Source organism: Dipodomys spectabilis, unplaced genomic scaffold, assembly GCF_019054845.1.
Source record: "Dipodomys spectabilis isolate Male_0828 unplaced genomic scaffold, ASM1905484v1 ptg000043l, whole genome shotgun sequence".
Taxonomy (NCBI): Eukaryota; Metazoa; Chordata; class Mammalia; order Rodentia; family Heteromyidae; genus Dipodomys; species Dipodomys spectabilis.
Genome location: NW_024870720.1, coordinates 20,583,879 through 20,602,955, shown reverse-complemented (window position 1 = coordinate 20,602,955; position 19,077 = coordinate 20,583,879). Strand labels below are relative to the sequence as shown.

General features: G+C 34.0%; 1 protein-coding gene across 1 annotated transcript in view; it reads right to left on the bottom strand.

The window, feature by feature from the left end:
* Adgrl3 (adhesion G protein-coupled receptor L3) overlaps positions 1-19,077 on the bottom strand; it is a 703,150-nt gene that overhangs the window by 79,053 nt on the left and 605,020 nt on the right. The window contains exons 16-17 of the mRNA XM_042678231.1: positions 18,305-18,513; positions 17,200-17,376 (exon numbers count right to left, since the gene is read on the bottom strand). Of these exons, the coding sequence (XP_042534165.1) occupies positions 17,200-17,376; positions 18,305-18,513 (386 nt within the window). The remainder of the gene's footprint in view (positions 1-17,199; positions 17,377-18,304; positions 18,514-19,077) is intronic.

Sequence of the window (19,077 nt, the reverse complement as noted above, 5' to 3'; positions counted from 1 at the left end):
TGTTTTCCCTGAGATGTGAATCAGTTGGACATTCGGGGATGATAATAGCACTGGACGCTTTTTCAGAACATAACATTTGCAAGGATATAAAGAATGAAGCACATCAACTGAATTCTATATAAGCATTTCAAGGAGAAGTTATTTTGTTTCTTTAACACTGATTTTTTTTTTATCAGTATTCCCCTGCTGGGGAATACTTACTCACAAAATTAAGCTGTATGCTTAGTGAAGTACTGTCTCAACTGATATTTGTTGAATGATCCAGAAATATTTTTGGTATATATAAAATACAATGCTCATATCCTATAAATCCTTTATCAGCATTTGAAAATTGAGCATTTTAAAGTCCCTAGTTAATTCTATTCACACATGTTCACCATTTATTAAGTGAGATCTGAAAGAATGAGGATATTTGTTGGATTTATATTCATATTGACTGGCTTAAGGAGATAAGGAAATCTCAGCCTTGAAGGGGTTTAAATTTAAAAAAGGTTGTTATATATAGATGAAAAAGAAGTATTCAGAATCACTGTCTGTAACAGCAGTGTTAAACAGAGAATAGAGCTGAGGAACAAGAACATAAAAGCTCATGAGCATTTCTCTATTTCATGAATCTGCCTTCAGGAGCTCTATTAAAATAGTCCTATGAGTTCCACAACTGTAATGTTGGTTGAGTCATTGTCATTTCATTTCTGCTCTTGTTCTAAGATTCCTCTATGTTCACTCTTTGGTAGTTTGGCTCCACCCAAGAATGATTTATTTGAAAATGTAGCATGCATATAGTACAACACTTCAGAAAGAGACAGTATGGAACAGAAAAAATGAGAAATTGTCTAGACTGTCCATTCCTCTTTTCTTTCTCAGTCCCTTGAAAATACTCAACTTTTATTTGTGCTTCTTGAAATATAATCAAGAGTTGCAGGAATATTTCAGAATAATCTCACTGACTATTCCAGGGGAGATTTTCATGAAGTAACAACTGTGAAGTGGCATCTGCATAGAAGGCGGGTTGTGATTCAGATCATAGCATCATGGTTCATTTCTAAAAATTTCAAATTCAGGGAAATCTTTCATAGTGTGAAGCTTAACAAATAAAAATGTAAAAAAGAGGAAAACTTGGATAATTATGTAGTTTTCAGATGGCCTGCTGGATATGTGGTTGCTTTCACCTTGAAACAGCAGCATGTTTGATTTACATAATTGAAGAGCATGTCAATTAGAAATACATCTAATCAATGGCCACCCAAAACTGTTCTATGAGTATTGTTTGCACTTTTACCTGTATTAGATGTTTACAATTTTGCATGTATCATTTAAGTCAATGTCATTAATCTCTATTTTCATTTTTAAACAAATATCATATTTTATAGATCCTTTTTCTGGTTGTATTTTTTTATATTATAAAACACTTTATGTAAGATTTTTTGAGGATTATTTACATTCAGACTGGAAAATTTAGTGCACTGACTTTCAGTTATTTATTTATTTAGTACCACATTGAGACTTGAGCTCAGAGCTTTGGCACTGCCCCTTGGCTTTTCCACTCATGGCTGGCACTGTACAACTTGAGCATCAGCTAAACTTCTGGATTTGGGGTTGTTAATTGGAGATAAGAGTCTCACAGACTTTCCTGCTCTGACCATTTTCAAACTGAGATCCTCAGATCTCAACATACTGAATAGCTAGGATTACAGATGTAAGGTGCTTTTAAATTGAAATCAGGAATGATGACAATCATCAATATATTATTTTGTAACTTATGACAAAAGACAAATTAAGAACCAATTTACCTTTTTTTCCTTAGACTCATACCATAAACCAATATAATTTATTATAAAAACATTGGAAAACTGATAAAACATGAAAAGAAACAAAAAGTAAAAACAGAAATCCTAATATCTTCCAGAGAAGACGAGGGAGATGTGAAAGAAAATCTCAGAGGAGAATGACAGTTTTATTTCTTAGGCATTTGATGATTCTACTCCCTCTAGAATGAAATCTTCATTAAACAATATTTGCTTTTCAGTCTTTGCTGATACTTGAAGCCACAAATATTTAGTAAGATGTAAAGAAAGTTATCATTTCTCTTTTGTCTTTCATCTGGCCTAGCCTGCTTTGTCTTGTCCCTATGGTTGTCATACACCGATAGGCAGGTGATGAGGAAAAAGATGCAGGCAACAATTATGTCTTGTAAAAGCCATCCAGACCACATGAGCTAAAACATGCCAGTAAAGACTTGAATATATTTAATGAAACTAAGGTCATGCTCACAAAGTAGGGAATAAGATTGTTTAAGGATTTAAAATGACTCAGCCTATGCATAAGTCTCTGTGACCATTGTGAAATGTCTAACTTTATTTATCAAACTGCAAGTTAGACTAGATGAAAAGATTTTTAAAATATTTTTCCATTTTTACTACATAAGTATTTCTACATGAGATAGCTCTAGATTTGCTTTTTAAAATAATTTGTTAGTTGTAGTTTTTAGACATTGCTTAAATAATCACTTTGTTATTAACAGAAGGACAGTAATTATCAAGAACTTGTTTTACTTTCTGCGTAGTGCATTATTTTAATGTCAAGCCATACTTGTCAAATTACAATAGTATGGTTTTTAATTTGCTTTTCAAGCCTCTTTCTTCTGAGCTATTTATGATAGCACAAATTGTTATGCACAAAAATTTATGCACTTGTGCTTTATGACTGCTAGTGAATCACATGTGCGTAAAACATGAACGTAAACTGTGGGCTTCACAGAAACTAAAGCTGGTAGGATTCTGAAAAGCCTATATGCTGGTGATGTGGCAGGACTCTGTGAAATAGTTTCCTCGCATTTCTTTCAATCTTGGGAACTGGGTCACCAGACACAAAAGTCACTTCACAAGCCCAAGGGAAAGTAAAAGGCTCAATGGTCTGAGGAAATGAAGATTGCCGTACAGAGCAAGATGAATGTCACAGTTGAGTAACCCAGTAATAAGACCAGATGATTCTATTTCTTACTTTTTGGTAATAGTAAATTATCCAAAATAAACTGCTAAAAAACTTGAAAGTTTGTGTCAAATAAAAATCAGTTCAAATATTTTCAAGTGCTCATTAGTAAAATTAAAATAATAACAAGGATCTATAATAACAAGGGTATCTAGCTTTCTTATGGATTTATTTGAATATATTCAGGAAAATCTCTGCTTTCATAAAACATAATGAAACACTCTAATATACTTGAGATTTTTCTGCAGTAGTTTTAAAAATCATCATATTTCATAAGCCAGAACTACAACTATCTTAACAGAGGAAAGAGAAAAGGAAATGGTTAGAAAAAAAATGGGAAACTAACTACCTTATAATAACTGAGAGTTAATGTAGATAAAGAAAAAAAATTAGGAGTAGTTGTGGTATGAGTAAGGAAGAACTGAAAAGACAGTCTGTTTCATCTGCTTCTCTGATTTGGGGAAGGGAAGGGGAATCACAAAATGAGGCGACAAAGGATAAAGGTGAACCAATGCAACAGCAATACCCACAAGACACTATGTTGGAAATGAACTTTACAGTCTGGAGAGGGGGTGTTGGGGGAGAGGGAAAGTGGGAGAAAAATGAGGGAGGAGGTAAACAATGTTGGACAAGAAATGTACTCACTACCTTACGTAGGTCACTGTAAGCCCTCTGTATATCACCTTGATAATAAAAGCAAATTTTAAAAAAGAACTTAATAATTTTAACAGAAAAAAAAGAAAATTTCATTCTGGGAAAACAATAGAGGGGTGGGGTGACATTGATGAAGATGTGATTTTTCATACACTGAAATGTTGAACTGAAACTCCTTTGTACAACTATTTACATTTTTAATTTTTACCTACATTTAACTTTTAAAAAAGCAGAAGAGAAAATTTCACCTCCACTATTTCTACATTAGGCAAAATGTGACGATGATTAGCAGTGATTATAGCTAACTTAAAATTTTTAAAAGATTATATTTTACTAGTACTGCTTATTTTATTGCTCATTTAACTTTCCAAAATACTGAGCAGTTAACTTCAACTTACAAATAAAGAAATTGCAAAAGTCATTTACCCAATCAAGCACATTCTCTATTATGCAGTAACAGGATAAGTTTTTGGTTTTTTTTTTGGTCGGTCGTGGGGCTTGAACTCTGGGCCTGGGCACTGTAGCTCTTCTTCAGCTCAAGGCAAGCTGATCCACAGCGGCCCTTCTAGTTTTCTGAATGGTTTACTGGAGGTAAGAATCTCATGGTGTTTCCTGCCTGGGCTGGCTTTGAATGGAGATCCTTAGAATCTCAGCCTCCTGAGTAGCTAGGATTACAGGCGTGAGCCACTGACACCTGGCATTAGGATAAGATTTTATAGTGTAACTAATTGCTCAGTACTGTCCTAGTTTAGCACTCTTTTTTTTTATCTTGATGAAGCCCTCATCAAGACATGAAACAACCACAATTTCAGAGATCAGCACAGAAGGTCAGAAAGGATAAAATCTGTATGTCAGCCAGAACATGTGCTCAGATCTATGTGTAGTGTTAAGTTGATACAGCATGATTGTAACACTTTCTCTAGTGTCTCATGTTTTTCTACTTGAATGCTGATATAGTTCAGAATCTGTATCTTCCAATACTGGCTGATTCATTGTTGTTTTACTCTGAGGGCTAAGATATACACATGTAAATTAAATGTGTGGCAAATGAGAGCTCCAACCTGATTTTACTTGAGAATTAACTGTTATCATGACTGTGTTGCTTTGATTCCTTATGGTGGATAATTTGACTATGATATCCAATAGTTCAAAAGGTTAAAATGAGTGAACATGTTAACAGGGCTCAGTAAGAGCACTGAAAAAAGGCAGCAAAACAGCTGCATTATTTTAAAGTTATATGGAAAGGCAAAAAACAATGGAAGAAGACAAATGTGAACAGCTTACACAGAGCAAAAAAGAAATTTGGAAAAAGAGAGAAGGTCATGCTGTGTGAATAGAACATTGGAGACTGAACCTTACAGGGCTAAGATGAGGTAAGTCAGATCATTTTAAGCACAAAAAATTAACCTGACTATAAAAGTTACTAACACTTTGTTGAAAATAGTGACCCTTGAAATAATTGGGTTTGCCACTAAGAAGTAACACTACTTATTGCTATTGTTTCATGTTTCTGGGCACAATTGCTTCTCTTGAATCAGAGGTTGTAACTCAAATATACTGATTAGTTTTAAAAAGGAATGTGGGCAATTGTGATAAACTCTACGTTGGACTTTTCGTAGCAAAGAGCTAATAATTTTCCAACTTACTAATGATCAGGTTTTCAATAATATATCATGTAATGGGTTGAATTATATTAAATATAACCAGTGGGCTGTGCCTGTAATCCAAGCTACTCAGGAGGTCGGGACTTGAGGGTCAAATTTCAAAGCAAGCCTGAGCAGGAAAGTCTGTGAGACTCTTAAATTAAACATCAAAAAATCAGGAAGTGGAGCTGTGGTTCAGGTGGTAGAGCACTAGCCTTGAGCAAAAGAAATCTCTCAGAAATAACTCAGTGCCCAGGCCCTGAGTTCAAGCCTATGGACTGGCGTATGCACTCACACACATACATATACATACACAAGGCCTATAGCTCTTTGTTTTATAAACCATAGTTTAAGACCATCTTGATTATAAAGTGTTTAATTGCAGTTTAAAAATAAAGTTTAGCACCTTGTAAAAATATAAACTAAGTTTTACTCATCTATCTGTACAGATGACCATACAAATATAAATTTTAGAAAATTATGAATGTTTTACAATTAAGAACAACTTCTTACTGCCTGTATGTCCTATTCAAGTACACAATAATGATAAAAAGTAATGTGATTTGCTACCTGTGATATTGAAGTTTCATTCAATTTCCTCAAAGTATGCAGAAACACTTAAAGAGATTTTTGACATTCCAGAAATGGAAGGAGATAGTCTACCCAGAAACATCTCTACAAGATGTCTATTGGGTAGTTGGCCATACAAAAAAATGTTACAACACTTGCTTTCTGTAAAATCATATTTTCAAAGTATGAGGATAATCATGTCTCTAATTATGAAACACATAACAGATGAGAATAGAGAAAAATATTATTACAAAAGAGGAATTTATAAGTTGCTTCTCAAAAATTGACCTGTAAAGAAGTTTCATAGAGGGCTGGGAAGGTGGCTCAGTGGTAGAGCGCTTGCCTTGCATGCCTGAAGCCCTGGGTTTGATTCCTCAGTACCACATAAGCAGAAAGAAAAAAGCCGGAAGTGGCGCTGTGGCTCAAGTGGTAGAGCGCTAGCCTTGAGCTCAAGAGTGGACTGTGCCCAGGCCCAGAGTTCAGGCCCCCACGACCGGACCCCCCCAAAAAAAAAGAAGTTTCATAGAATCTGAATATCTAAGAATCAATTTTCCTGAATTGTTTGAAGTTCTTTATGGGTTAGCTTTAAAACATCATACAATTAAAAAAAAAAAAAAGGCTCATTTTTGTAATTTAAGATTTTTCCTAAGAAATGATTCTATAAATTGGCAGTGATGTTATTTAAAAAAATTGTAAGATGTCTGGAATCCAACCTCAATTTCATAAGTTTTAAATAATGAATTTTAAATTACTCAGTTTAAATCTATTAGCCCTTCCTTCCTATCTTTCCTTCCTTCCTTCCTTTCTTCCTTCCTTCCTTCCTTCCTTCCTACCTTCCTTCCATCCTCTTTCCTTCCATTCTTCTTTCCTTCCTCCCTCCCTCCCTCTCCCCTCTCTCCCTCCCTTCCTTCTTTCCTTCCTTTCTCTTTTTCTTCCTTCAATAGTTGCGTGCAAGATTGGGCCCAGGGCTTGAAAGCTTAGAGCTCTACCACATCATCAGCTTCCCCTCCCATACCCACTTTAAAAGTAATTTTTGAAAGGATTTTGTTACAGGGAATAGTTGGGATAGAGAAGATGAAGTTTAAGGAAAGAGAACCACAGAAATACTAAACTTAAGCTATCCAGATATACTTATTTTTATCATCTTACCATGTTTCTCACAGAGTCATTTCCTCTGGCACATAAGAAAAGATAAATTTATCATAGTGAAAAAGAAAAAAATTAAATTAGAATCAAATTGAATTAAGGTTAAAAGAAATAGTAATTTTTCCACCTAGATTTTTTAAACCATGCCAGAAAGACTGCATCCAACCAAAATACTGGGGAAATTTCGATAGATTCAACACAAGAACATTTGCTGGGTACCTATTATGTGTTAGGCACATAAAAAATACAGCTATAGGTACCTATTATGTTAGGCACATAAAAAATATAGATATAAACATACACAAAGGTGCGTGCACACAAATCCTATTGTATTCCATTATTCATTTAGTTTACTTAGTTATAGCAGTTTCCTAAAAAAATTAAATAACTTTTAGGCTTTCTTTTTTTCCATTTTCACGAATGCATTTATGATATTTTATGCAGAATGGAGATTTTCAGTATAATAATCCCAAGAACAGTTATCCTTCAGACAGTAATTTAAGAAAATAACAAATTAAAAATTATATATATATATATATATATATATATATATATATATATATATGAAATCTTTGAGGCTCAAGGTGTGGCTCCAATGGTAGAACCCTTGCCTTGTAATCATAAGGTCCTGAATTGAGTATCAGCATCAAAAAAATTTTTATATGATCATATGCACACAGTTACTGGGCTTTTGTGATCTGCTTTTATGAATATCCTCCTTTGGTCTCACTGTGAGACTCTCTAGAGACCTGTATAATTTATCATATTCCCATTGTACTGCTTTTTAACCATTCAGTGTCTTTGCTTGTAGATTTCCAGATACACTCTAGTTACCACAAATGAGGGAAAACCTGCAACCTATCTTGCATTGAGTCTGACTTACTTCGATTACTTTTTTCCAAGTTTTTCCATTTCCATAAGAATGGTACAATATCATTTTTTTCAGATGGAAGAGTAGAATTCCGTTGTGTATATATACCATATTTTCTTGATTCATTCACCCACTGAGGGACATCTGGTTTGAATGTATATCTTAACCATGATAAACAATACTGTGATGAACATGGCTGTGCTGGTCATTTCAGTGTGGTGTTGTTTGTGTTCTATTGGATAAATGCCCAGGAGTAGAATTGCTGGGTCATAGGAAAATTCTATGTTTAGTCTTTTTAGAAACCTCCACACTGCTTTCCAGAGTGGTTGAGCAAGTTTACATTCTCACCAGCTGTGTAAAGAGTTCCCTTTAGCCACATCAAGAAATGGAAGGAGTTCATTTTACTTAGTTAGCATCATCTTATATGGTCATATGCACATAGCTTTTGATCTTTTCTGCTTGTCTGTTAAGATTTTCCTAGATGTATACTAGTTATTGCATAAAAGGGAAACCATGGGTCTGGCTTACTTCACTTAATATATTTTGTTCTGAGTCTTTCCATTTCCTCACAAATGGGGTGCTGTCATTCTTTTTGATGGAGGCATAGAATTCCATTGTATCTCTCTCTCTCTTCTCTCTCTCTCTCCATTTATATATATATATATATATATATATGTATATATATATATATATATATATATATATATATGCCACATTTTCTTGATCCATTCTTCTACTGAGGGGCATCTGGGTTGGTTCCATATCTTAGCTATGGTAAATAATGCTGCGATAAACATAGTTGTGCTGGTAGCTTTAGTATAAGCAAAATGAGCCCCAAGTTAGGTACACAAGAGTTTTTTTCTTTGCCGCTGTTGTTTTTAGTGTATTTATAATGTACTATGTGATTTTTTTTGTTTCTTTTTTATGTTCTTCCCGACAGTATAACCCCTGTTGTCACTGTATTTGATTCTGGTGCCCTGCATCTTGTATATATGTTTTTCTAATTTGAGGCGGGGAAGGGAAATAACAAAATGCTGAAACAAGGATACATGTTGACCCATTGTAATAATAACAATGAGATACACAAGACACTATGTTGAACACAAACTTTACAACTTGAGGGCCAGGGAGTCAGGAGTTGGGAAGGTAGGGAGGGAAGGGATGGTAGGGGAAAAACAAGGGAGGGGTAACAATGCTCCATAGGAAATGTACTTATGTACTCATAGGAAATGTAACCCCTCTGTACAGTATCTTTACAATAAAAATATTTTTAGAAAAGAAATGGAAGGAAGAGATTATGTTGTTGCTATTGTTATTTTTGTAGTCTTTTCCTTTTGTGGTATATGAGTTTATTTGTCTTTGGGAGGGAAAGGGGGACAGAGAAAAGGTAGGACAAAGAGTGAACAAATACTGCAGTGGTACTCACACTGTGTGGACAATGAACTACACGTCTTGTGGGTGGGGACAGGAGGGAAAAACTGGGAGACAGAGAGGGAAAGGATGACATGGATTAAAAAGAAATAATGTACTCAGTACCTGACTTGTGTAACTGTAATGCCTCTGTATATCACCTCTACATTAACAATACAAATCTATTAAAAAACTTTAAAGTTACATGAATTAATTTCCCCATAAGAATTAGCCCAATATAAATCTTTAAATAGTAATGTTTAATTGAACTGATTTGTAGAGGAAATTGATAGTCCCTTGAATTGTATATGATGAGAGGGTCAAAGTTTAGTTCAGCCACATTTTGTTCAAATATTCTCAAAACTTTATAGTGGATGTCTTAACTTCCTATCTTAGAAAACTATATAAATAGCTATTTTTTAATCCAGCCTAATTTCTTGAGAATCATGTTCTTTACTAGTGATCTTCCTGCTGTAAAAATAGTCTTAAGGAGGTATGGCTGGTAGCATACACTGGCAATCCTACTCTAAGGGAGATTGAGGTAGGAAGACTGTGAAACCTTGTCTCAAAAATTAATACATAAAATACATAAAAATAATATTAGAGATTTTCCTAGGTGATAAACTCTAGTAGTAAGACACAAATTCCACATAAGGGGGTGAACACGTGTAAAAAGACACAAGACTATTAGCTTTTGTCTATGTACATCTCAAGATCACAAGTTGGGGTGGAGACTTTACACGATAATTAGATATGTGTTAAATAAACGATTCCACCCCTACAAAAAGGATGGCATCAAGACTACACCTGCCCTATTTCACTCCACATCATTTTCCTTGTTTGAGTCTGCCTAGGATTTTCCCTCTCCAAAAACTCTCTTGTGCTGCAGAAATGAAGAAAAACCATGCCTCTCTCTCTAACTGTCAAAACCCACAGGTTGGTAAGAAAACAGCATACTTTCAAATAATTTTAAAAATGAAAAATTTATGTTATACACATTATTGTGAAATTATATTCTTTCAGAGAACTTAAGAATAACTGTTGATCCTAAAATATTGTTAAATGTTTTTGGATCAAGATAATAATCAAGATAATAAAATTTTGCATTCCTTCAAGCCATTTTCTTTTCATGGAACCTGGTGTAGAGGCTCAAGACTATAATCTTAACTATTTGGGAGGCAGAGATCACATGTTTGAGGCCAGCTCAGGTATACATACAAGTTACCAAGGCTCCATCTCAACAAATGGCTCAGCAAAGTGACATGCACTTGTAATCGCAGCTATGAGAAAACTATGATTCTGGGCACAGTGGTGGACATGTTTCATTCTTAGAAACAAAGAGATGGATAAGTAGGAAGATTGTAGCCCAGGTAGGACCTAGGCACAAAGCTAGACCTTAGCTCAAAAATAACCAATGGAAAAGGGGCTTAACTCAAGTTGTAAAATTTCTACTTAACAATAATGAGGCCTTGAGTTCATTGCCCATTATGATAATCAAACAGATTATCTTTTTAAAAAATACACTGGATTATCATATATTTGTTACTATTTTAAAACCTTATGTCTACTTTCATCACACGATACAATAGACATTAAGATATAAAATGTAGAAAATGAATTAAGAGTGAATTGCACTAACATTGTAATGTCTAAATTGCTGAAGTGGTTTTGAAACAATTAGTGTTTTCACTTGGAATGGAAAGTAACAGATTGAGATAAGAGGATATTGAGGTGGGTTTTGTTTGTTTGTTTGTTTGTTTTAAAGGCAATCACCAAACTAAGGAAAGTAAAATCTTTTAAATCAATTTGAACAAGCAGGAGTGACTATGCACATTATTACTGTATTACTATTATCATGTGTTAATATGATGATTATATCTGCGAATTACACTCAAAGTAAAGGAGAGAGCTAGCAAACCATTTTGTAAAGCATTTGACGGCTGCACTACAAAATCACAGTGGAAATGTTCATTACATTACTGTGAACTTGTTACATTTAGTTTACCCCCTTCTCAACTTTTAGTAATCACTGTTCTATATTCAGGTTGATTTTTTTGCCAATGTAATGGGAAGGGTTCTAAATACTATCTCTGTTTTGTATCACCTAAACTTCTGAAATGGGTACTTTGATATTTAAAGGAGAAGACAATCAAATGTTTCCTTAGACATTCAAAGTAGTTAAGCAGCTGTGATGCCACCTTGGGCTTTATGGTTGCAATTCTGGAAAGTTACAAGTACATAAGACAGACTCTGTATGTGAGCATAATGGAGTATTTAGACACAACCATTCACAGCAGTTGCATTTGTGGTTTCTAATCAAATCACAACAACAAAAAGCCTTACAACATCAGTATTATCTGTTTTAACCATTTGAAACAAGAACAGACACAGGACACAAAACCAAGACAACTATTAGATATTTACAAATATCATATATCATCCACTATGATTTTCATCTTAATGGATTCTGTCTACTCCATCAAGACTCCTGTCTTCTTGCAAACAAGAACAAAAGACAATCTATAGTAGAAGTCTAACTCCATTCTAGAGAGGATAAACACATTCAAGAAATAAGCTTCTAAGTGATGAGAGCAAAAACAAAATGTTTTGAAAACTCATGAAAAGAACAGTACATTTTACTGAGCTGTATGTTCCAACACAGTCTCTAAGAACTTTTTATTTCTATTTTTCCTTCCATTCTTCCTTTTCTTTCTTTAACCAGTTTTTTTATCGGCCTACATAATAATGCAAAAATGCTTCATTGTGATAATCCCATAGACACATGCAGTTTAGTTTGAGTAAGTCCAAATCTTTACATCTGAACAGTTGCAGGTATTTCTGAAAGTAGACTAGAAAACAGCAACACTTGTGAAAACATAAAACCAATAATTTCCATTATAAGAACTAAAAAACAGGGAGTATTGTTAATCTGTGACATACACAAATGAAAGAAAAAATGATTAAAGGAGGCTATAAGATAGTTTTTTGTCTGACTTTGTGCTAAAAGCTTCAACATTTTTCAAAATTACCATTTATTCATATTCTTTATAGATTTCAGTATTTCACTATCAAAATGAAGGTTTGATTACATTCTGTTATATTGACAGCAATATCTTTTTCTTTTTTTCTTTTTTTTACAATAATCTTATTTCTAGTTGGAAGCAATGTCTTATCCTCATAATCCTAGCTAATTATAAAGCAAAAATTTGGTGGATTGTAGTTTGAAATCAGTTTGGACAGAATTCTCAACACTGTCCTACTTCAACTAATAAGAAGCATTGCAGGAAAAATAATTAAGAGGATGGAGCCCAGGCTAGTCTGGGCAAAAGAATGAGTCCCTATTTTAAAACAAAAGCAAAATGTACATGGACCGTGATTCAAAGAGTAGAAAGCAAGCCTTACAAATGCAAGATATTGAGTTCTAATTCACACTTAATGAAAGTTGAGCTGTTTTTTTTTCTTTTTTCTTGTCTGCTGATCTCACTACTAGCTCTTGCAAGCTCCCATTCAACAACCACTCTTAACACACCTCTTCCTTGAAATGCTATCAAGAGCTTGTGGTGGATGGCCTAAATTGCCTTGTCCTTCACTGTATTTTGTGCAAAAAAGAGTTGTCTGAAATTTAAAATAGAATGAAAACAATAACAATGTACAAAGACTTGAAGTAAATGAGGAAGTTTGCTATGTGGCTGCCTGACAGGCAAGGGAAAAAAGTTTGCTGTTTAGGTCTAACTAATAAAGTTAGGCTGAAGCAATGGAAGAAAATGGAATAATTGGTAGGAGAAGAATGTAAAAGCTGTTAAAGTGAGCCAGAGTTTGATTTTTTTTTTAAACTAAATAAGGAGTCTTTGAATTTTAATTCAACTTTTCCATTATCATTTCTCAAAAAAAAAAATAAGGCTTTATAGGCAGTAGTTTCTACCAGAGGCACTGAAATCTAATATTATAAGTGACAAATGGAAAAAAGAAAGTTACATTTGTAGAAATCTCCTATGTATTGTCATGTATTTATGATGATTATCTTAAGTTAGGTACTCAAGAGATGTAGATAAAAGAATTAAAAGAATGTTGTCTGAAGAATAGAGATAATAAAATGGATGATAGCCAGAGAGATGATAACTGATTGAGAGATGATAAATAAATATTGATAAATATATAGCTGATATATGGATAGATGGTAATAATAAGTAGATGACAGACAGACAGACAGACAGACAGATACATAGATAGATAGATAGATGCAATTCAGTGTAGGAAAGGTCTTGGAATAAAGATAGTTGCAACTGTGTACCATGTCAATAACTATCAAGATTATTCTAACTCTTCAAACTCACTCTACTAACTTGTCAAGTAAAATTCTCCAATGTAATTTTGTTTCTTCTACCGATTTTTCTGTAAAGTTAGAAAGTAACAACTAGCAGATATAAATATATTTGTTCCAACTGGTTGCTATATTTCTCATTGTGTATGAATAAATTAGTGTTCTATTTTAGACAGTAATCTCATGTACGTTTTGTTAATGTATTTCTTTTTATATTTCTGGTGTTGATTGAGTTCCTTAATTCTATTCTTTTATTACTGAAATGCCAAATTCCTGTTGTGGAATCAAAATGAGACTGACACATGTAATCACAAGAGATTGTTATACAAGAAACCCAAGACACACATGGTGTGTGACTGATGGCTAAAAGACTATATTGATTTCCATTTATTTCATCTCTTGTTCACACACAATACTGGTCACAGTCCTGATTCTTATATAATGGATTAGAGAAAGGTTGTTAGGAAATGAATTGAGCAAAGCAAATATGATATTGTGTTGTCTCAAATTTTTATCAATTTTTCTGTGTTTATTCCCTAGGCTAGCTGAAATGTAGGATCCTAAAGCCTAACAGATTCCAGATTTAAATCTATCATTTATCAATGAAGCCATTCTTTCTAATATAGATCACTTTGTGATGCTTTGTCAAAATAAGGTTTGTAGTCTTCCAAATATCACGATTTGAACTGTGCTGACACAGCAAAGTTACTTCAACTTTTATGATGTTACCTGGGTGCTGTCCAAGTAATTTGTACCATCTCTTTGTAAATTTCAAAAAAAAGAAAACTTTGAATGAAATCATTTGTTTCATAAGGTAGATAAAGCTTTGATAAATTTTCCTTGTGTAAAATTTGTAGAATGTTAGTACTTTTTGTTTTTACTGACATCAGGAAGATGAGAATTCCTAAGTATATAATTCCCTATTGCTAACTCATTTATCAAACTCTGTGAACAAAGTAATAATAATCCTTTCAGATACTTATATCATATTAACTATAAACCATCTTCATACTAACTGCAGACTTCAGATTTCCCCTGTGGAAATACAAGTAGCCTAACAGTTTCCACAGCTATTGACCAAATAGAAGTAGGAATTTTCTGTGTACAATGCAAAATAAACCAATATCATAAATATAGTAAGTGTAGAGTCATACCATAAGTATGCTCTGAGACCCTGGAAAGAAAGCCTTTACCAGAGCCTGGGGGCTTATCTTACCCTGCTCACCAGTTTATAGTCTGACATTTACCAATGTATGATAAAATCAAGATGGCTAGATGAAATCTAAGCAAAGTTCAACTTTTTCAATCAGAATAGAAAGGACCAGTTCTTTGTGGGATACTATAAACCGTTGACTAGCAGTTATGGGTAGGGTCACCTACACTGCAAGGATCAAGTGCTAAACTCTGTGGATTCTAAAATTCTAAACTCAACTCCTACATCCTATTAGTCATTATAAAGTCTTATTTTCTTACATCAGTTTATAATTCATTTTTACAGCTTTATTAATTTTAATTATTTAGACATATGAAAGACATGATATGTGGTCATCCATTCTGACTCCTTCCTGAGCTTGTAGATCTTAAAGCTCAGCTGAATTTCTGTATGAAGCCTTTCATGGGCATAGCCATACTAAATTCTTTACCTCATTTCTCATTACTAACAAGACTTGTATGGTCAGTGAAGTTTTTCTAAACTCTATACCATGCTCTCTATACTATAATACAGAACATCTTCATGTATTTATTCATACTGTAAAGAACTGAAATGTCCTACACAGCTTCCTTGGGAAAATTCCTTCACCATTAACCTTATAAAGCATCACCATCTTATAAAGTATTACCTTTAACCTAAGAAACTGTCTTGACTTCATGCATAAGGTTTCCCACATTATACCATTAACTTCAGTCATTCACCATCTAATTGTAATATTTGTTTCTGTCTCATCTAAGAAAAACTATGAATGTTACATACTAACAAGGATATGCTGAACTGAACAGTACAGTTGCAAATACATGTGATTTCATATTTTGTTCAACCTAAAAAGGCAATTGCCTTTAACCTATCACTTACCAATTATTAAAGTTAAACAGCAAAATATTAAGATATAATGGAAAAGTTCACTTAGGGATAAAGTCTGATAAGTGACAAAGCCACACTAGTGTTCATTTTCTTTCTAACACACAAAGTACATCAAATGATGATGGCAGAGGTATTCTAATGAAACATACTATAAAAATGTTGATGTTAAGAGAATTTTACCCTGAAATAAATATTTATGAAGACAAATAATCTTGTATAAATTGTATGGGACTAATGATTTTAAAATAAATTATACTTAATTTATAAAAAATGTTTAAGATGAAGCTAAAGTTTAAGGTTTTAAGTTTCATTTTATTTTATTCTTGACCCTTTAGAATGTTTTTTAGAGATACATTGTTTGAAAACTTAGACAATAGCCTACTTTTTGTCACATAATTTCTGAAATTTAGCTTTCCTCCAACTATAATTATCAGTTTGACTCAACATGTGGACCCCAGATAGCTCTGGTTCCTGACCTATTATTGCATGGTATTAACATTCTTGGTTATTCTTTTTGTTTGTTGGTTGGTTGGTTGATTTTTGTTTTTTTGTTGGTCATGGGGCCTGAACTCCTGGCCTGGGCGCTGTCCCTCAGCTCTTCAGCTCAAGGTTAACCCTCTACCACTGGAGCCACAGTGACACTTTGGCTTTTTCTCCTTATGCGGTGATAAGGAATCAAACCCAGGGACTCAGGCATGCAAGGTAAGCACTCTACCACTGAGCCACCTTCCCAGTCCCTCTTGGTTGTTCTTGAAGTATCTTGCGTAGAAAAAAAATTCAGAAGTCTCTCAGACTTGCCTGCCTAGGGCTTCTAGACCAGGAATACCCTACATCTCTACGTTTCACAGGTCTCTCACGTCGCTTAGTATCTGAGAACCCTGTCAATCTTTTTTTTTTCCATTGCAAACCTACAGTCTCCATCTTTCTACTGCCCTTAATATAAAAGCCCATCATACCAGAAAAAAGTGAATCTAACTGTAGAAACTTTTCATCATCTGAATTTTTCCTTAGAATAATGTTCTTCAGTTGGAAGTGCTATTTCTACTGTGTTAGTTTGCTAAGCCCTCTACTTTACCATACTCTTTACATTGTATTTATTATTGTCTTTCCAAGAGTCAGTTTGACAGCATCTAACCATACACTCTGATCTTTCACGTTTGCTTTAGTCGATCTCAGCTTCTTAGCCTAACCCAATAGGTTTTTGGACCTGGAGTCTTTTCGACACAATTCGTGAGTTTATAATCTGGTACCAATGTATAATGAAATCAGAGAGGCTAGAAGAAATGGAAGCAAACTTCAGCCTTATGAACTATATTCACAATAGGAACAGAAAGAAGCCGTTCTTTGAATCATCCAGTGGGATAGAGCTTAGAATGCTGCAGTGTCTCTGGGTAGAATTAGTATGAAAGTGGAAAAATATTGAGGTGAGACTGTCTTATAGAGTTAGAACGGACTATCTACCATTAGAGACTTAGTTACAAGGTAATGTGTTTTTATTACATAACACATATCTTACCTTGACTTCCACATGTGCCATGAGTACTGCAAAATTGGTTAGGTGATTGCAGGAGCATGTAGTATGCGTCTTATTTGTTGTCAGGAGCCGACAGCCTTGTGTTGACCAGTAACCTGTCATTGTGCGCTTGGAATAGCTCCAAAATGAACAGTTAGGGTTGAAATTTTCTTCTGACTGCTACAGTGATAAAAAAAATCAATAAAGGCAATAACTATTTTATGATCAGGTAATTTAGGAAAGCATTTTTTACACATAATCCAACCTCTAACTGTTCCAATTCTTGTGGAGGTATCTATGAATCTTTTCGTATTAAGGAGACCTCATAAATTCTATGCAAAATTGAATCTATGCTTTGTTCTATCTGTTTAGAAGTGACTTTACTGGGTTATACAATTGTTAATACTGAAGGAGAATTTCAGAATCACATCAGCTAAATTAGTTGTTAGAAAAAAAAACAACATTTGAAAAAGTGGTCTTTAATTCACTTAATAATCTTTGTATATATGCAAAAACATCACTTCAAGCAGACATGATGTCTTGTAATATATGAACCTGCCTCAAGTTCTAGTGAATATATTGCTAACTCCTTTGCCAGTACTGGGCTTAAACTCTCCCTTGGATTTTACTCAAGGGAAGTACTGCACATATCCCTTACGCCACTCCGCCACTTCCAGCTTATTTCTGGTTAAGTAAATAAAAGAGGCTCAAAGACTATGGTGCCTAGGCTTGTTTCAATCTTTGCCCTCAGAATCTCTACCTCCTTAGTAGTTGGGATTACAGGAATGAGCTATCAGTTGCAGCTATTTTTAAAAATAGTAAGGTGCATTGTATATATGTAAGGTATCCAGTATTACAATAGGTAATGCGTATCATACAATGTAACTGTTTACAGAAAGCTAACTTCATATTCTCATACAGATATCTACTTCTTATCTGCTTTTCACACAAAATAACTCAAATCTACTTATATATAAGAAAATCACACTACAGTTTATAGATAATGACTTTCTCTATGTCAGCACAAAAGAAAGTTTATACATGTAATACTCATGTTAAAATGAATATGGATAATGTGGGCAATTAAACTTACATGCTATTTTCTTACCTTGATATGTTTAACTGTAAACACCACAGGATCAGCCAAATAAACTTTATTACTGAACTCTTTGTTTATTGCTGCTGTAATAACAGGGGAATTGACGATGACAGAATGATTCGTGGACATAGCTTCCATTCCCAACTTCATACTGGCATTCTCCGTGGACAAATAAGGACCCAAGTTGTTATATAAGACAAAGGCTACTCTGATCTCTCCTAAAATGAATGCAAATATGGATCATAAGTTGAGAAAATGTTCTGGTTCATTTGTACAGTCTCCTTAAATTAGTAGTTCCAATTAGATGGCAATCAAAGTTAAGGAATACATATGCACTCACACACAAAATCAAGCATTTCTTTGCAGGAAACCAAACTGCCAAGTCATTGGCCAGGAAAGGAGAGTCAAATCTGCTGAAATAAGTACATTTAAGTATTTTTATCCAAATCTCTATTCCTATCTCAGTCAGTTCGTACTCTCAACTGATTAAAAGATGAATCAGAGCCCTAAACATCAAATCTGAAACTATACTGGCAAAATTGAAAAGTCAAATTTAAGCTAGGAGTGTTAGGGAATTTACCGAGCATGCATAAGGCTCAGCATTTGATTCCCAACAATAAATTTGTAAATAAAGCAATACAAACAAAAATCTATACATGAGTGTGCTTAATTGTAATCCCAGCACGAAAGGAACCGAGGCAAACCTATCGAGAGTTCTCAGTCGGCTTGAGCTACACAGTAACAACAGAATCCAACCACCACTACTACTACTACCACCACCA